The sequence below is a fragment of the Perissodus microlepis genome, chromosome 5, assembly GCF_051167445.1.
Source record: "Perissodus microlepis isolate ML-2025 ecotype Zambia chromosome 5, ASM5116744v1, whole genome shotgun sequence".
NCBI lineage: Eukaryota > Metazoa > Chordata > Actinopteri > Cichliformes > Cichlidae > Perissodus > Perissodus microlepis.
Window position 1 is genome coordinate 32369836 of NC_140465.1, and position 21124 is coordinate 32390959.

The following is a 21124-nucleotide window of genomic DNA, read 5'->3' on the forward strand; positions in this document are numbered from 1 at the left end:
GCGCACATCTGTTCCTCTATCCTGCACTCCGTTCTGACCTCCACCCACACAAACACAAGCACACACACAGCACAAGGATACATGAAGCAACATACACACCCACACACAGCCACATCCACTTTTAAAATAGATAATAATCCATGTCCCTCTCAGTGCCATACTGTTGCCAAACAACGAGTTACGTGACTTTGTATTTTATAATATCCAGTTTGAGAGATGAAGAAACTCAGGTGACATCATCTCTGCTTAATCAACTTCATTTACATTATTACCCTCTTGGGACTGACACTTCCTCAACTGTTGCAGCAACACAGATGCCTTGCTTGAATGTAACAAATCGCAGACCCACATGTTACAAATGTATTTTTTTAGACTATTAAAATTTACATCTATAAAAAAATAAGACTTTTTAAATTTGAATTTACTCCCACTATAGAACAAAGCCTGGATAGCCCTTTACGATAACAGTAACGTGACTTTATCACAGTTAGCATCTGACAAAATGGCTCCCACATTAAAAATGTAATATTTGTTACATTTTCACACAGTTTTATAAAGCACAGAGGGAGACAATGAATTAGTCTGCGAATCAGAAGCACCAGAGATAGAAAAGGACAGGATGCAAACAGAACGAGGAAAGAGGTGTAGGATGGGAGGAAAGGAATAACAAGGACAGAAAATACTGTTTTCCTTTGGTTTCATCAGAAGGACAAGCCTGGTTGTTAGACTCAGAGCCAGGCTGTTTTTCTTGGCTTTCATTACCACCTTCCAGCCTCGTAGACTACATATTTGGATAAAACCCAATGTCAACACTCTGCTTCCAACTCTGCTAGGAAGGGGAACGATAGGAAGGTGGCAAGGTTGACAGTACAGGGAAAAAGCAAAGAAAGCTGTAGACGTAAGGAGAAGGAGGAGGTATGACTTTGGACAAAAAAGTACTCTCATTCTCACATATGAAGAAGCACAGACATGTCTCCGAAGTGAATTTATCACATGTCCCTATGACAGGCTGATGGTGAGAGAAGCCCTCGCATATCCTCATCACTCAGAGAGATAATTGCAAAAACACCACCGTAATCCAGCGTGCCACATAGTGAAAAAAGGAACTCTGGGATGGAAATATACTTAGTGGCAAACTGAAAAGGAAAACGAAAAAGAGGGGACAGCAAGGCAGACAGAAGTTGTCTATAAAAACTAAGAATGAGCAGTAAAAAGAGGTACAGTGACGTGATGCTGGAAGCAGAGGCGGTTTGGCAGAGGCTGGATAACAATATGCACAGTGTCCATGTGTATGAGGTCAGACCGCAGGGAGAAGACTGACTGGATGGGATCTGAAGTTGCTGACCTTAAAAACACTTGAAAACACCACACACCACATTGCAGTCACTGATTGCTGTTAGATTTTTTTAAAACATAGCAGTGTATCAGAAAGGCAGAAACTTAATGTGGTGCATATGTCTGTGAAGGTTCTGGTAAATCTGGGACTCCCCACCATTTGACCTTAGAACTGAAGAAGCTTCTCGGATGAGAGGTGAAACGTCTTCAAGCAACTTAAAGAAGTCCAGACGCTTTTCTTTGCAAGCTCCTTTGACTTAATGTGGTGCAAACACCTTTTACAGAGCAGTATAAGTTACTTCAACCTATACTGCTGTTAAGTTCTTTTAGAAAGCCCAAATATTTAATGCCCAGGTATTTCAGACACTGAAGACACTAATGAATGCAAATATTGTTATTTTTGCTTTAAGATTCTTGCATGAAGGGTAATACTCATATATCTGGGAAAGACTCACACCGTTTGAGCTTTGTTCCATAATCAATAGGTTAAATGAATGTGACACACATCTGGGCCAAAGTATAGAGCTCTAAGTGTATTTGTGTCATCCTGTCCGTACGTTGTGTGTGTGTATTAGCCCTGTTCACCAGGTGTTGCCTGCCCAGGGCGCATATAAACATGGCCACACAAATAACAACAGTGGCACTACAAGGACAGTTCAAATCTGTCAATCACACACACACACACACACACACACACACACACACACGCACACACACACACACAGACACACACACCAGCCAGCCTTCTCTGAGCCCAGTGGATTATCTGCCTATCTGGTTACAACCCTTCTCACCTCTCTGTAACTAATTGGTTAGCCTGCCCATCAATCATCAAGAGACTGAGGAGTCTTCAAACTCAAAACCAGCAAGTGGAATATAATCAGTGGCAATATTCATGGAAACATGACAGTATAAAAATTAAGTTGCGTAGCCCCCATTTTCTTACCCACTGTACATGTTTCATGATGATAATCTCAAATCCATATTAACATACATTCACACACGTGTGCACAATAAAGCACACATTGAACTAGTAAGTTACAGTAATCCATAAAACAAAAATACAAGCTCTAGACACAAGAAAACAAAGCTAACATTAAGGCTGGCCAGTTTTGGACCAGGTGTCAGAGGCTTTATGGCCTCGGCTCAGGTCCAACCAGATGTTACATCCCCACATGGCATGCTGAAGTTAAACTGCAGGTTTTGACCGAGACTGGGAGAGCTGGTACAATGGCTTAGTATTGGGGTTCATGTTTAAGTTAATCTTATGGATTTTTTTTTATACATTAATCCTAAAAAGCTAAGAAGGAAATGGATCAGATTGTCTTGCTTTCAAAAACATACTGTTGGCCAAACACATGAAAAGGAAGGAATGTGCTTAGTTCACAAGCAAACCATAAAAAAACTACAAAACAAATATAAATCCAGATTAAAACGTCTTAAAGCTTCCAGGAAAAAAATCTGTGGGATTTTGGACCGTTTAGTATCAGTGCACTGATTTCTCAGCTAGTGAATGTGGGACATGTGAGAAAGGACAACTCTGGACCATGTCCCAACCTGACTCTCTTAACATTTTCTGGAGTTCATGCTTGAAAGCAGCACAACTGTAGTAAAAATCTACTTTTTTCTAAACCTTGACTATGAAGATGACTAATCTGTCACACTCAGATTTTGGTGATCCAATCACTCAAAGCTAAGTACCATAAAAAACAACAACAACAACACGGAGCTGTGGGCAGGCTTTGCCCAGCTGTATAAAAGACCAGAGCTCAACAGCCGCTGAGAGAGACAGATAAGTCAAACAAAGAGGCCGGCCGGCTGTGCTCATAACAATGTGGAGAATGAGACAATGATAGTAATGGAGGATGGGTAAACGTGTGAGCTGAGGTGTGTTTTGATGAGTGTTATTATTGTGTATGAGTACTGTATGGTTTTAGCAAACATACGGGTAAGAACACAATGTATTCTTTATTATATATCTTGGGAAAATACGCAGCGTACTGTAGCTGCAACAGAAAATGCTGTGGAAGGAAAATGTAGGTTAAAGTGATTTAAAGTCTCAACCAAATCGCAATAGGCAAAAGACTGTTTTTGTTAGTGAAATGTTCTCATTTACATCCACACTTCTTCAGACTGAGGCAAAGATGGGGGGTGGAAAGCCAGAGAAAGGAGAAAATAATGACTATGACAGACAATTCACGGAGAGAGGCAACGCCACTCATTTCTTGTCCACCCACACACCTAACAAAACAGCAAATGCATTTCTTCTTTTTTTTCTCTTGAGTATCACTTTTTGACTTTTGGGTTTAGAATTGGAAAATTACACAATCTTTCCATAAAATTTGCACAAGTTAAATGCCCACTTTTCTACCCGTTTTTTTAGGGCGGGTAGAAGAGTGGTGTCCGTCTGTGTGCCCTCATGGTTAAGTCTTGGAAAACTTGGTATTGAGGCTCTATTGCATAATAGCTTAACACTGAAATGACTTAATGCAATGTGAGAAGGAAGGTAATGCTGCTGAACAAAAAACAAAGTCTGTGCCATACCCTGACCTGGCACCTATTTTAGTCACGTTGAGCCAAGTGATTTAGTCCTCTGCACTACGTACAGTCTATTGGTAACATGCCACCTCTTTCATCAACTCTGAAAATACAAGTGTTCATCTTCTATTTTCAAAGTCACTATATATCAACCCAAAACTACTACTAAGTAATACTAGCTCTTACGTAATTTTACAGCGTATTAATTATATGTTGATACTTTTTCTCCACATCAGCCCAGTGAATAAAGGTTTTGTCATGGGTCACCGACTGGGATTCTCAGGTCAGTGAACCACTGGAGGAGAGCTCTTAATAACGCACTTTGCAAGGTGAGCTAAGTTACAATATCACTGGCCTGCAACAGGAAGGACGGCCAGAGTGTGGGTGCCTACTGATGCTAAAATGTCTCTCGATACCCACTAACACTCCGGGTTGTTACTTGTATTGACTGCATAGTCTCGGTTGATTAAATGATGTGACCCTTTCGTGTCCACACACGTAAACATATAAGCAAGAACATTCAAATTCATTCATAAGCACACGGTCTCACTGAACCCCTGGGGCCAGATATCACAGACCTCGCCACTGGAACTAATAGAGCACTTCCTGCAGCAAACTCTTGAAGCAGCTGCTCTGTTCTGTGTGTATATACGCATGGTGAAACAGGGGGTATTCTCTGTAGTACGCAAGGGTCATGGTGGTCTGTTTCTCTATGTATTACTTTGCTTCTGGCAGAGAAACTCAGCTGGGTTTGAGGTCAGAAGAAAAAAAGCTTCAGAAAGCTGTAAGGCAAGCAACATTGTAGTTCAGCAGACACAATGTCTGCAAGACACCTGGCACGCACATGGAGACACGTTCACTTCCTTAGACTCAAAAATACTGTACGCTTGTGAAGTGTGCAACTTCACAAGCCACAAACTTCAAAGCCACATAAATCTAAGACAAAAACTATAACTGCTCAACAGGAATGAATGTAAGTGGGATCAAATTTCTGAATAAAAGAAGCTTGAATGTCCTCTGCACAAACACATACACTAACTCACAGATACAGCACGGTGCCTGTTGTCAGGAATATGACACAGTCCAGCAGACCAGACAAGGGTCTCTGGTTTGAGTCTGTGCAGCCGACAATTAGTCGCTCCTATCTCCCCGATGAACTGGCCTGGTCTGGTGTGACACTGGCCAGGTCTCTCTGCCTTTTCTCTTTCTGCGTCTCCAGTCAGATCCTCCCCGCGCACAAGAAACATGAACACATCCCCTGCATGGCACTGTAAAAGGCCAACTCAGACAAAATATACAGCAGTGCAACAATGTGACATTTGCACTAGTATCAACGTCTCCACTGATGTCAGAGTGTAACATGCAGGCACAGCGTGAAAGACAGACACAGCAGTTTCCCTCCTCTTCCCATATGTCTGGGATACTGTACAGCAGATGCACACGTCTTCTTTACCTAGTTTCTTCTGCTCTGCTTGCCATGTGGAAAAACTGATTACTATCTGAGGAAATGACAGCTGAGAGAGATAAGCCCCTTTCACACACAAAGTCACTCTAATTGCTCAGTTTTTAAAAAAGAAATCTGGTTGAGGTTGCCGTTTTGGCTGTTCACACATGAATCCCACAGAGGAAAAAAAAGTATGCTCCAGATATCACAGCCAATCCAGCTAGATTAAACTTTGTGGAAGAACACATTTCGCTCCATTGCACCAATTTTGGGGAATGCTGCAACTTTTTTCTCATAGTAGTTATCTTTTTTTTCCTGCATACTGACACAAACAACTATAGGACCAATATACATTTTACTAATAAGGTAAGGAAAGAGAATGGTGAATGTGAAACAGAAGAGCAAAAATGTTCTGTTTATTGTAGTTTCTCTAAGAAAAGTCAAACCACACAGTCTTGGTTAAATGTTAAAATATTTCTAAACATAAGTACAAATTAGTATTTTTTAAAAGGCAATTAATATTTTGCCCATATGGCAGGAAACATTTTCTGTGCACAGGTAAAAGAGGCTTCTACCTCACTCAACAAGGATGAAGAGATAAGGATGAGGCACCATCTGTACAGCACAGAGCAGCTCTGGGATTTAGGATGGAACACACACAGAAACACACAAACTAGGCACATAAAGTGGACTATCTGCCACACTCACTCACTCGTGAAAACAAGGCATTTTTCACACACAAACACAAACACACAAAAATCCTCCAAAAACACAAACTCATATTGGAACACGCTCAGTCCTACCTCCACTCTAGTGTAGAGTCCACTCAGTCCTTTGAGAAACTCAGCTGCAGTATTGGGGTTTTGCTTTCTTATCCTTTGCTTTTTGTCCCTTCTTGTGACTCCGCACCTTCATATGTCAGGCATGTGTTTGCATTCCCACATATGTGAGCCCCAGTGTGGTGAAGGCCAGAGCCAAAGACACAGATGGCACCCAGATGGAGACAGATAACCGAGCAGACCAGCGAACACTGCACTACACGCACTCTTACTTACTTTAATTTCGCTCATGTGAAGCTCTCTCTATCACTCTTACTATCTCTGCTACCGACTCCGCCACGGCTGCTTTACTTAATTCTCTCTCTTTTGCTGACTGAATTTCCGTCCTCTCTCACGCTTGCTCTCTCAAGCTCTGTCTCCCACCCTCTCAATCTCTCTTTTCCAGCTCTAGCTCCTCCCCTATTTTCCCACACACTGTCCCATCCTCTGTTTTCATGGGTCGAGTGTTCCAGCAACGTCACAACCCCCACTCCCCGAACCCCACTCCCCTTCCCCTGTGGATCCTGGCCAATCATCCACTGCTGACTGGCCCCATTCAACCTGCATTCAGTGCAATGGACCTTGCAATTAACATAACTAATTGCTTTGGCACCCAAAGGCTAAACAAGAGACTGTGCCAAGCAAGACAAAAGTACATGCGTGTGTGTGTGTGTGTGTATGTGTAGAAGTGGGGGGCACACTCTCTCCCACCCCCTCAAAAGAAGTGGGGATCTCCCCTTAAAATGTTTTTATACTAACAACCCTCCCTCCCCTTTTCAACCCTTTCGGTGTAGCCCTCTTTTTTTTTTCTTCAGTTCCTTAATGCAGCCAGCTCAACTCGCCTTGCCAGCAAATGGACTGAGGAGCACTTGATGAGCATGAATGAGTTATTCTTCTCTCCTCTTCTACTCTCTTGTCCTCTGCTCTCCATTTTGACTCAGTTAAACTTAAATCACTGCCTGATTTATGCACGAGACAAGTAGCAGGTTAAGATATTTGTGCCTAGCTGAGGCTGGGCTGTCTACACATACCCAGAGCAAATATGACCTGGATTCAGTTCATTTTAATATTTTTTTTCTCAAGTGAAATACTATGATCAGAAATACTATGATCAGTTAAATAAAAGATCAAAAGTTTGTTTGTTTTTGTTTTTTGTTTACTTTACTGTACTTTGATTGATTTATATAGCACTCTTCACAGGATAAAAACCACAAAGTGCTTCACAATAATATAAAACCGATAAACATAACACAGCAAACATACAGCACAAATCTAGTTAAAAGCTAGTCTAAATAAATGAGTCTTAAGATGATGTTTAAAAGAATAAATACAATCCAGGCAACGTAAAGACGGAGGGAGAGAATTCCACAACCTGGGGGCCATTGCTGTAAAAGATCTATCACCTCTGGTTTTAAAACGTGTTCGGGGGACTACCATCAGCCTTTGATTAGATGATCTCAGGCTGAGTGTAAGGTTCTAAAAGATCAGAAATATAGAGAGGAGCGTCACAATTCAAAGCTTTAAAAATCAGTACTAAGATTTTAAAATGAATTCTAAAATGTTCTGGAAGCCAGTGTAATGAGCATAAAACTGGTGTAATGTGCTCTCTTAATGTAACTAAAGACACATCCTCCACCTTCTGTTTTCGAGACCACTTTAAACCACTTTATGGGTTTTGGATCAATTTGACAAGGCAAAATAATGAGAATGTGCATTTAAACCAGACAGGTGAACATAACGATCCAGCCAAGGATGTTCACACATACACAAAGAAAGGCAATGTGTGTTGAACTCTAATAGAACTATCCCCAGACTTTCCCCAAACAACTTCTAAATATGGAACAATTTGCAATCTATCTGGTCCACAGAAGAGACCAGAGTGAACGGGACCCTGAAAGACAAAATTTAATGTTCTCAGTGAAACATGGTTCAAATGTTAGATTTTTAAGGCTTTTTGATTGAAGTTTTTGTGAAGTTTTGGAATCAAAGAATTGCTACAAACACATAGCAGTCAAAATCAGCCACATTATTACACAGCAATCATCCACAGTTGTTTCTGTTAAGATCAAGTAAACACAGAAAAGAAATGTACCTATAGTAAACTATACAGTCATAAAAGACTTCACTGGGGGTGTTGATGTTGCTGTGGGCTGTCAAAACCTAAATTGTACTGAATATTCTCCCTTAATAACCTCTTTCTCTGCTCCTCTGTTGTAGAAGGCCTGCTCTATTCAGGGTGCATCTGGTCAGTCAGCAGGCTCAGAGGAAAGACCAGGTGGTTGTGAGAAAGGCAGAGAGAGGGGGTGAAAAGGTGGGGAAATTAGGAAGCCCAAGCATATGAAGCTATACTGTTACCAGTACGTGATGGCAGCACATACTGGAGGAGCTAACGCCAGTGATAGATATCAGATACTAACTGATTTAGATGTACAAGCATGGTCTTTAGTCTTTTCCACCATTATTGGCTTGAAAGTCCTCATTGAAAGCCCAAATTTAAGCAACGTCACATTTGACCAACATAAATATTTTCAGAAAATGATTATGTTAAGGTTAAGACACACAGCCAAAGCTTGGTCAGTGTATGCCATTTGCTTTATAAACATTCTTTTTCTAGGGTTAGCCAAATAAAAGACAGTTATCTTAAGGCGAGAGTGTTCGTAAAAGGAATAGAGGCGAAATGATTTGTTTCAGTGCAAGAAAAATGATTACTTTGAGCTGTTGTATAATAAAAATACAGAGCTGAAAATGAGCATAATAGGACATTTGAAGGATAAATGATTTGCATATAAATACTAAATATACAAGGCTGCGTGCTACATTACCCAAAAAGCTCTTTGGAGAAGTAAGGTAGGCAGAAGATGAAACAGGCGAATACATCCATTCTATTGATTACATGGATGGATGTATGGATGGTCTGTTGGCACAGGGAGGCTTAACAAGACAGGAACTATAATGTGTCATTTTAGAAAGAAATCCTCTTTATGCAGTTTTTGGACAGACAACTGGAAAGAAACCATGTCCTTGTCCTATCTATCTATCTATCTATCTATCTATCTATTTTACCTGATCTTAGCTTTATCCTAAATTTATAAATAAAGTTTTGATTGACTGATATTGTTTCTTTCCATCCTTATTGTCTGCCCCGCCCCTTAGTTTCACCTGTGTTTGATTGTTTCCACCTCCAGTGCCTAATCACGAATCATCCCTGTGTATGTGTATAAGTATATATTCTGTAACCAGCTCCATCTTTGTCTAGTTCTTCTCAAGTACCTCCTTTTGGATTTCTGTTTTACTTTCACTTTTTAGACGTGCTTTATTTTTATTTTGTTGAATCAACCATTGAAAGGTTCACATATAATGTATTTATTGTGCCTAAATTTCATTCCTCTCTTCAAAAGTTTTACATAACAGTGTCCAATGCATTGTTACACACTGTGATGGTTCAACTTTTCTTTTTACAATAAACCCTCTGCTGAGATTTTGAGATGCTGGTTGTCACTGACTATACAACAAAAGCACTCACTACACAAAAACTCTTTCCAGAAGGGTCCCAAATAAGGAAAACAATATATTCTATGTTAGCCTGTATTAGTTCTATAAAAACTTATCATGGTGCATGTATATATTTTATGCGTTCTTTTTACTGTAGCTGTTCAAGCCTCTTGCAGCTGTTTGTCATTGTGTGTATGTGTGAGAGATAAAGAGTGAGACAGAGACAGAACCAGAGACTGTGCAGCATCTGTTACTGTTCACACGCTCCCGAGCCAAACTTCTACTTTTAGAAAAAGTAAACAACATTTTTTAGAAAGGCCAGAAAAAAATTAGTGGAAGATGGATGAAAAGGGGAAATATATGGGAATATGGTGATTGGGTAAACAAGACAGAACATTAGGTCCTCTGTGTGTGCCTGTGTGTGTGTACACATTCAGGACCGCTGAATGTTGATGGGAAAGAACAGAAAAAAAGTTGAGCATATCATGTGTCTATTCCTTCATTTGGATTGCTTTATTATACCCTGCTGAGTACTTGAGACCAATCCGAAATTAATTCCATCCAATCATTTTTAACACAGTTTTACACGGTTGGATCACTGAATGCATGTGTTTCTAGTGAAAACTGTTTTCTAATGGGTCATTATTGTGATGACAGATACGTTTATAGCTCTTTGAAGTGCATATACAAGTGGCGCAAGTGCAGAAAGTAGAATACCATGTTTTTACATTCACATAGCTGGTCCTCATACAAAAAACAGGAATGCAGAAATACAACAACAATGGAATCTGCCTGTATGATGCCTCACATAAAGAAAATAATAATCCGACACATTAACAAAATTGAATTAATCCAAATATACTAGTGGTTCTAGAGGCTACTCATATGTTGATTGTGCATGCAAATAATTTACTGGGTAACGTGGCTCCAGATTTCTGAGTGTTTAAGGAACTTCAACTGAATGTTGAACTCAACACTACAAGATAATAATAATTCTGGTCCCACACACACTGAATTCCATATTCGTTATGACAACTTTTTATTGAAATCCCACTAAATGTTTAATATTTCCACCATCAGTTTCCTAGCAGATATAGATTTTGTAATTTTTACGTATGTACCTCAGACCTGAACTTTCTTAAACACTGCTTCAGTGAGGTGTATATGAAAATGCAAAAGTCCGGCACAGTCATATCTTACATTAACCTCCTTTAACCTCTCAGCACTCCAGTCTGTTGTACTTGCCTGCTTCAACTTCTACCCAGGCAGAAGCCTCACCTAAACCAAATAGATTATTTCCCACAGTGACATGCCATTTGACCATCTCCTGCTGTGTTCATGTCAGAAACATGAAAAGGGCAGCAATCATGTAACCTAATTCACTAGACATTATCCTAAAATCATGTAAAAACAGTTCCTCTTGGTCTGTGGATCTCGGTTAGTTCGTGTGGGCATACTCAAATGTCTCTTTTTGTAAATCAGGCTAGTCAGGCCAGCAAAGAAAGGAGGTAGTTGCCAGGCTAGCTGATAAGAATTATGGGTAATTTTCCATATTGTTGCTATTTTTCCCGCTAAATCTCATCATTGCTGCCCCTCTTCTCTTTACGCATTTTACCAGCATGGACCAGCCCCCCTCGGTTTCCTTTCCCTCTATACCTCCATCTGATCACTGTTCAGAATCCTGATGTTGGCTAATTTGACACAGCCATAGATTTCCCTTTCTGATCTTGAAAGAATGCATTTTCCATTACATTGTCTACACCACATTTATCTAAGGTCTACTGCTATCTGATGGACCATTTACTGTAATAAAAAAAAGAAAAAAATACAGATAGAGGCAAAAAATAGAGATCAAATAAGATGCTTCTCGGTAGTAATCAAGGGTAAAGTGAGGGATATTTTCTCTCTGTCTTTGGGATCAGATAAACAATAGGTCATGCAAACAAAAAACAGACAGTGCAAAGCTCCTTTTTACCGTATGTGTTGGTTATTGACAGTGGGAAAGTATTGGAGGATGGTTCCCAGAATCTTCCAAACACAAACTCTTACTTCTGTTTTAATGTCCTTAATTTTTATGGAAACCAAATAAAACACTGAAGTCATTATTTTCTTCCATTATTAGTTAAACGGAAGTTCACAATCTAAAAACTGTGTCTTGTAAGCAATGTTGATGAATGATAATTACACACTTTTTCACCGAAAATTAACAACTGATGCCACCCGAAAAGTCCAAAGTGCAAAGGTTGCAAACCAAAGAGTGCCAGTTTATGTTAAGCTGATCTCTTCCTTGTTTGTCACAGAAAGGTCATTCACACACCAAACTGACTCACCCTGCAGTGAGATGATGTTTTTTGGCTTTCTTGATGTTTTGAGTTTCAAATAACTGAAAATTTCCACAAAATCCCTCAAATCCTTCCCTGTTCAAGTGAATTAGAAGGCTAAAAAGGACTAATTTTTAATGAAAAATGTGTCTTCAATCTGTTAGTAAACCCACAATTATCACTTTACAAGCATCATTTTGACACCAGATCATAGGGAAATTTATCTTCTTTCAAACAATGCATTCCTCCAAGCAAACACATGTACACTCTTTGATTTAGGGGTATTTGAGTAAGAGAAGGGCTATGTAAATGCCAAATTGACTCCCATTATGATTCGGTCAAGGAGTTTAGGGGAAAAGCATAAACAAGCTGCTTTTTATTTTTCCATTTTACTTCCCTTACCACATTTTTAAGACTAGGAACACAAAAAACAGCAACTTCTTGTGACTCTTGTGGTTTTTTAAATCATGTTGATACAACTTGTGGTTCTGAATTTATAAGCTTTTTCTTGAACAGCAGAGCTGAGAGAAATTTTACACAGACCTCTCTGGTTACACAGACACATGCCATCCCCATAGTAGCCAACTGCTGAGGTGCAAGCTATTGACAGTTGATGAACTGATTCATTTGAATATTACCATATGTCCCTTGTCTCCTTCTCAGAAAATTGGACAAATGGCTAATCTGTACACATTTCCAACCTATCTAAACTTATCTATCCTTCTGTTGGTGTCCCCGACTGTTTGTAAATCAGTTATCTAAGCTTGACCATTTTATTGGGGCCACCTGTGGCCAAGCAACAGTCTGACTGCAATTTGTCCAGAAATTACATAGTCTGATTTGCGCAGCAGTATTGTATGGCCCTTAAACCTCAGAAAAGAAGGTGTAAGTGATGTGTTTCTTTATCATGCTTTAATCACTACCAAGTAAAACGTCAAACATGTCTTAATAAATACTTTACTACGAGACAGTTTTATAATTCTATTGACTTAAATTTTGGGTAGTGCTAGCAGGAAGTCTTTCCTAACTGTAAATGCTCAAATTTAACACTAAATTGAACTCACACTGAAAGGAAGGCGCATGCATGCTCTCTGGCTCTCTTGCAAAAAAAGCTATGCACACAGATGGCTCAGTTAGACTGAGCTGCAGATGCGTTTGCGTGCAGAGCTGTTCCCTTCAAAACTTCCCGTACCAACAGATTTTCACTCCAAACTCATGGCATTACTGAAACTTGCTCAAGAACTCCCTCTCTGTCATATTTCAGCACAAAGGGGAACCCCTTTAGCGAATTATCTGATGCATCATGTGCAGACATGCAAAGCACAGATACAGTTAGTCTGTGTAAGAGGTGTCTGTCCAAGGAGCTTGGAAAGAAAAGCAACTGGACTACTTTAAGTCCAGTCTTAGAGACTTAAATATGTCCAGCAGCTTTTCTTTCCTAGCTCCTTACATCACAGATACAGTTTTACAGACTTTTTTGCCTGATAAAGAAGGAGAACAACCACAAAATGTGAACTTTTAAAAAATGCTGCATTGTTTAAAGTGGTAAAGAGTGAAATGCTGAGTGCATTTACAGCATAATATAGGAACAAATCAGTCTGAACATATGAAATATGACATACACATTGTCTGCATTTCAAATGTATTGAGTTTTTAGGGAATTTCCAACGGGATGTATTTGTCGGTCAGTTATGGTCACACAGTTTGGATGAAAAGCAAAAGAGAAATGTTTTAATTATCTGCATTAGTTTGAACAAGGCTATACCGACTCCCTCAAGACTTGTTCAAAGCTCATCCATCAAGACATTAAGAACAAACGGGTGACTGGTCAGGAGGGGTTCCACGTTGCTCTTACACAAAACAACTAGCGACTGGTACTTTACCCCCTCCTGACATCCCACAAGCTCAAACACGCCTCTCCCTTCACCTCTTCCCCCGGTCTACGGACCTGCCCTCACCCCACTCTGTCCTTCCATTCAAAGACTATTGTGCTCTCCTTTTCAGTCATCCTCATATCACCCATAACAAATGAGCCCCGTATTTTCTTCTTTCCCCTCCTCTTCTCCCCCCGCTTTCTTTTATTTTTTTCCTTTCTCTAACTCGCTCTCTTTCTCTCCTTCACTCAGTGCCGATGAAAGGCAGGCATTGAGCCGGCAGTGGCATTCCAAAACCTCAGGCCTCGGCTCCACTGTGTCTGGCTATTCAACACTGCTGGGAGCCATTAGTTTAAGTAAGGCCTGACCCGCCTGCTCACCCACGGAAAACCATCACATCTCCTATTACACTCCACGCACGGAGGGGAGACACAAAGCTGCTCTTTGGGTGCGACAAGTGTGTTTAAGAGAGCAAAACAAGATGGAGACGAACAGAGACGAGAAAGTGTAAGAAGTGGGAGATTCACGCATAAGTGTGTGTTTATGAGTGAGAGGGAAAGTAAGTGAGAAAGCGCTTGTGTGTTGGTATGAGGGAGAGTGAGAGAGTGGCTGCATGTGTGCTTGAAATTTATGAGCGGCGGGTCACACGCTCGCTTGGCTGCATCTTCCTAAAGTTTCCACACAGCAAAGCCAAGTGCATAGCCAGACGCCAAACCCTTCTCACCAATAACGCCGCTTAAACAATATTCAACAACCACACACTTTTCAAAGTCTCTCCAGCTGCTCTCTTGTTTAACTTATGTAGCAGATTCCCTGTCGGGGATATCCATCTATGGCGCTTATAGTTAAATCTTTAAATGCAGCAATTTTGCTAATTGGAAAATGATACCGCAGATCAGAAGTTGCTCGGCGTTGCCAGCCTCACCCAATTGTCGGCACATAAACATGAATAGCTCTCATAAACAACTCCATGTTTGGGAGACATTTTGTGTTAAAAGAGTGCGTGCTTGCTAAAACTTGGACAAGCCCACACACAGATGTAACATATACAGTGAGTAACTACATTCTGCACATTCCTTTAAGGACAACAGGATATACTTTAGTGGCAGTTTTGTTTAAAGCAGGGAACAAATAACAGAAAAGTTTTGTTTTTTCCACATCTGAAATTCATAATTTATATAATACGTAATTATTTCTTTGCAAAGGACGTCACTTCAAGATGACAAACTTGAACCTCCAAACCGTTCATCTTCTCTGCTCATTAATACACAAAAAAAATCTGTCATAACAGAAGATTTTCTTTTGATATATTAAAATGTCCAAAGGTTTCGTTTTAGCAACCTTCTCTCAATTTCACTGAGCTCTAGAAATAGCATGACTATCACTCTGTTTTCAGTATAGTAGTCCCACACGTCAGTGCTATCACCGATTCAGTTAAATGCACACTGCCGTGAGCTGAGCTGAACAGTTGTTTTTTTCTATAAGGAATATAATGACAACAACACCTATGATTCAATGTTACTTTAGACTGGTTTTGTACCTGATGTGTGAAGTTCCCTGCTACCAGCAGGTCATTCTCTATGAACCTTATATCTCTCTTTCTCTCCCCGAGGCTGCAGGAGCAGCTGTGTTGTTCTCTTCCCTGGCGATGGCCACACCTGTGATCTGCAGGTGGTTCATCTGGCAGTGGAGCCGGGAACACCTGGCCTGGCTGAGATAGAGCCTCCAGGCTTTACTTTCAGTGTGTGTTTGTGTGTGCGTAATAGTGTTTGGGATTTCTGAAGGGCTCAATTAAAGCTGAGGGAAGATAACGGCTGGCTTTGCTAACATACACCCACGCACACATTCAGGGGCATGTGTTGGCATTTCCCTAGGTTAAGCCTCAGGGATGTTTGGACTTGTCAATGTTGTAGTATAATTTTCAGATGTGTCTGCTGAAGACTAATAGAATGACGGTAGTATTTACAGTTTTGCTCGGTGTGATTCTTTTTCTTTTAAAGATATAACAAACAAAGCCAAACCTCCTCCTGCTTTCCCAACCGTCATGCTTAATCTTGTGAGCCAAGTCCCCTAAATATCCCGGCGAACAATAGGGGACTGTGGCATCACCTGCTTTGCCGTTGCTTTGCATACTCACTGCGGGTATGACATCTTGCTACAGTACTCTGCTGGGACAAACAAGCAAAGACAATAAGCAGAGACACCAGCTGAGGACAAGATAATAAACAGTTGCACCGAGAACATGTTGAGAGCAAGCACAGGCAGTCTACAATGCAAGCTTGTGTATGTGTCTGCGATTAGCAGGCAAGGAATCAGAGTGAGGACACATGAGATGAACTTGACAAAATTCATAAAATTCACAGAGGAAAAGAACAGCTTGAGAGTTATATTGACTTTGGCAAAAATCACACATTCAGTGTTGCATTCACTGCATGCGTGTGTGTGCGTCAAATATGAAAAGAATATCGGGCCATGGCTTTACATCATCTCCATTCAACTATTTGTCATGGGAAGAAGTGATATACTGGGTCAGACACAAGCTGTGCTTGTTGCACATGTTTACCATAAACACTACACATGTTACAGCTGACAATTAATGATTATTTTTGATGTATTACTTGAATATACAAACAAACAAAACAAGACTTAAGGAATTTATTTATATTAAAAAAATGTTTCAGAAGTGACAAATTCAACAGGGGGAAAGGAGATTGGTTTTAAAGCTGCGATATTGCTTTTTCATCTTGTCAGACCCTGCACTGTGTTTTCTCACATGAGTATTCAATAATAACTCATACACAGCTGGATGTCAGCTTTCTTCTGGCCAGTGACAGGCCAGCTGCAGCTGTGTTTAGCTGGACTCAACACAGTAGACCAGACAGATGAGTGTGTATGGAAAGAGGGGGAAAAAGGCCAAATAAATAGAGGAAAAGGGGACAGAAACATAGGGAGGGAAGAGAGGGAACAAAGAAAGGATGGATGGAAGGAGAGAGAAACATGAGACAGAAACAGGGGGTGAGAAAGGAGGCGTGGAGAAAAGGGTAACCAATGCTAACTCCTCTTTGTCTGAGCCAAGTGGGAAATGATGGAAGGGGGTGAAAGGCATAAGAAGTGGGAACAGAGAGACAGGCATTAAGAAAGCATAATGTGGTAATCCATTTCTTTCACTTGCTTTTTCTTTTTTTTCTCTGCCAAATTGCTCTGAAGTGACTGGACACTTTTGTTCCCAGCCAGTGTCCCTCCACTTAAAGTTGACAAACAAATAAATGCCTGTGCACAACCGCAGGACTTGCATTTCTTCCTCAAAAATGATAAAGGATGCTTGGTTTTTTTTGTTGAGTTTTTTTTTTTTCAAACGACAATTTAAAGGAAAGACTGTTAACAGATGAACACACAAAAGGGAAAGAGGCTTTAGTCCCTTTTGGCCGAGTCCTTCAAAAGCCATATGACAAGTATGCAAAACCACTCTCAAATCCTGCAAGCTGCCTTTTTGGAATAGTCAAATGTGTCAAAGCGATGTTTACGCTACCAGTGACACCTGAGTACAGAGGTCATGGCGGTGGTTGGCAGTATAACAAAATGAGAGTATTAACAACACTCAGAAACCAAGCTGAGACCTGCAATCAAGACTGAAAGCCACAGCTGGGTTATCTTTCAAAGCTGGAGAAGTGATGTTTTGTTAAAAGAGTAGACGAGCACGGACACTCTTAATATCCCCCGTCTCCTGTACGCCTGCTATTTCTGAGGATTGTTATTGCCGGGTGATCCTCAGTGCAAGATCACATCTGGATCCTATTGTCTCAGCCGCTCTGTGCAGTACTGCACAGCAACAAGAAACAGCTGTGCAAAACTGGCTTCAATTAGCCTCACATTCTCCCTGACAGTTAATCCCTTTCTACTCCCATTCTCTCACTGTTTTGTTCTTTTAACTGTTAGGTCACTTCTGTCTTTCCCCCCTTTTTTTTCAAACCTTTGCTTCAGGTTGCCACACTGTCTGAAGTAATAGACATGGGATCACAGAGGGTTGAATTGGAAACAGACAATGGGACGGAAAAGCTCAGAGGTCTCACGAAACATAAAACATGACAAATCCCATCTGTTTAAATGGACTGATGATGCAGTTTGCAGCGGTTTAGGCTGCAGAGATGATATATTTTCATTTCCTGTAAGAAGGGAGTAAATTCTGTTTATTACAGTCAGAGTTCATTTCCATCTTTGACTACAATTTTCACTGTAAATGACGATTAGCACTAGATATATGGCACTTGCAATTAAAGTCCATTCAAATTGTCTTTTCAGATTATTACTCAGACAGATGGTGCCAGAATCTTTGCTGTGTATGACACATTTGCCAAATCGGGCTACAAAGTAACCCGATAAATCCAGACTTTAAACATCTCTTTAACCACTAAAACCACACTTAGCAAACACTCCAGTGTGATCCAGCAGTGGAACATGCTGAATAAAATGTTGTCGCTCACAAGTAATTAATCAAACTCAACTAAATTCAAACTTGTTTAATTGCCTACAGTCTTGACTCAGCTGAACTGCAAGCAATCCAGCTCAGAACGGTCCTGTGATAGGAAATGGGAGCCAGATTTAAGGCAATGGAGTCGATCTGATGGGCTTGATGAGCAAATCTGCAAGGTTCTGCAGTCATTGTAGCCTTGGGGCCTGAGTAAAACACTAACAGGTGGTAGTGCTGGTTGAAAAGACCCACGCAGAGACCAGAGGGAGTGAGAAGGATACTGGGCTCACAGCCTGACACACAAAACACACACGCACACCCAAGTACATGCATTATATAAAAACACAGCCAACCACATGCATGACACACACCCTTACAAGCTACAAGCATTTATAACACACTGGGAAAAAAATATTTTCACACATTACAAGATACATAACACATAATGCAGACACAACTGCATGCAAGCTATCAGTCTACACGAACAAGAAACAGTGCAGGGGTGACTCGAAAGCTCTGCAGGCACCTTTCTCTACCTCCAGGATGGGGAAATTCTCCCACATGGCAAAACACTAAGGGCCCACGTCTGGCAATGCTAACAACCCACTCAAGCCAAAACCAATTAAAAGTCTCTAATTCAAACCTGCAGGGCCCCTTTGTCGTTTATTTCCTTTTTTAATGTCAGAGGATTGGAATCTGACTCTGTACCCCAGCCCAAAGAGAACAAGAGAAGGAGGAGAATAATCTGAGTTGAAGATTATCCATATGTTTTCAAGTAGAGTTAATTAAATCAAGAGAGAATGGAAATGATCAACTATGGTGTAGCAATGTTGAAACAAATGCTCTTCAGTACATTTTTTTCCCAGTGAACTTAGAACATCCATCCTTCCCAGAGGGCTTTTTAGCTTTCTGCATAGCATCAAATTACTCTAACTAAACAGCAATTACGGTAAAACAGAAGAGTACCCACATTTTATCCTTTCTGATTTAAGAGTGGAACCAAATTTTCCAAAACAATAATCACTTTCAAATCCAGCATCCATCATGTATGTAGTTTTGCATTACAGTACACACTCTGCTGCTCCCTGGTGGCCGTTGTAACTCTGTCATCATCATTACCACTCTCACCACCAAAACATCAGCATCTTATTAAACTGATGTGTTTGTCATCTGATTATTTGTTATTCTGTGGTGAGAAAGAGACCAAATGGAGTCCTCGCAGGGGGTCACAGAAACACATGTCCAGAGTCAAGCCTTCAGGCTCCGCTGACCCCACTTGCATCATATGTTGGTCACAATTGTTTCAACAGAAGATGCCAGACTCTTTATTGTGGTTCTCACATGTGGACTACTGAACAACTAAGTGATGCTATAAATCCAGCGTTTAAACACATCCATTCCCATCAAATCCACACTTAGCAGCACGCATAAGTGGGATCCAGTCACACCACAGTCAAGCTGCCTTGCATGGCTGTACTATTGACCCTCAGTGTCAGCAGTACAGCAGGAAGAAACTACAGACAAAGAGGAAAAAAAACTCCTCCTGGCATAAAGCAGGAGTTCCAGCCTGGCTTCACACCGCCTGGTGTTTTTGTCTTGAAAAGCTGTAAACTCCAGATGGTGGAAAGAGAGGAAAAAAACTTAGTCTGGTGGATTAAGGGCTCCAAATCCTCCACTGAAAAGACACATAGACCACAAGCTGCTATTCAATCAAATGGGAGCATAATAGCCGTGTTGTGGGGGATATATAAGGGATAATGCATCCAACAGAGTATGTGTTATGCATAGTTTATTCACTCTCCTTAATGGATCGTAATGAGCGTAAGATCTTACCAGACAAAAGGATAATTGAGTTTTTGTTTGCTCATCATAATGATTTGATGTAATGTGAAGTAACACGTTCAAAAGGTGTTTTTTCCGAAGACTCAGCCTCCCCTCTGAGAGAAACTCTGATAACAATACTCTTTCCCTCACATATTAAGTAAATAAAGTTCTGCTTTATTTTCATTAGGAGGCAAAGACGTCTCTTTAACTGAGATCCTGGATTCTTAATTATGTAACGCGAGAATAGGACATACCGGCCATTTGTTCAACAGTACGCATAAGAGCGCAGGTGCAAAAAAATCAGGAACACACCTGTAAATATTCACTATATCAGATAAAAGATCACATAGTCACACAGGATGCATTTCAATATGGAATAAATGCATTAAATGTTCACTTACAAGTTAAAGCACTCGGCATTCCGACCATGCCCTTCGTCTTTATGAGTTTTCTTGCTCTTGGCGGAATGTTGGTTGGCGCTTCTTTTCAAGCACTTTCTCTCGCTTATTTTTTGGCAGACCTTCCTCCAAACCAAACACCTTCTAAACACTTAAGAATTATGAAGAAACAATGAAGCACGATCTGCCGGAGACAATCGATCCAGTCCAACGCCAGGCATCAGGTATGTTTTCTCAAACGCAAGAGAGAATATCTGAGTGGGCGGTACTAATTGTAAGCATTTAAGCAGAAAGCCAATAACGCTCGTTTGCAGCAGGGAAACAGTAATGATTAACTCCCAGCGGCAACAATAGGACACCAGTTCAGCTCGCATAATCCTCACAGCAGACACACTTCCATTGCCCTGAGCAAAGTCGTTTACGACCTCAACTTGTTGGTGTATTGATTTTGTTTTTCATAGCCTAAATCTATTGCTCGGAAAGCTTTCACAAATTGTCACTGAAACGAGCAAAGACGAGAGAACGATGGTGGATATTTACCCTTTAGGGATGAATTAATGTTGAACTTTGAACAATAAACTTGCACGCAAGTTAAAACAAAGTTGAATATTT

General features: G+C 40.6%; 1 protein-coding gene across 2 annotated transcripts in view; it reads right to left on the bottom strand.

Moving 5' to 3' along the window:
* The window catches only part of cbfa2t2 (CBFA2/RUNX1 partner transcriptional co-repressor 2), a 36085-nt gene extending 15241 nt beyond the window's left edge, over nucleotides 1–20844 (bottom strand). Inside the window, exon 1 of one of the 2 annotated variants that reach the window (XM_084929430.1) lies at nucleotides 20516–20844. In XM_084929430.1, coding sequence (XP_084785556.1) covers nucleotides 20516–20543 — 28 coding nt within the window. In that variant the 5' untranslated portion in view covers nucleotides 20544–20844. Of the gene's footprint in view, nucleotides 1–6120; nucleotides 6521–20515 lie in introns of those variants that run through there. The other variant, XM_084929431.1, reaches the window with a different exon arrangement.
* Nucleotides 20845–21124: the final 280 nt, after the last annotated feature.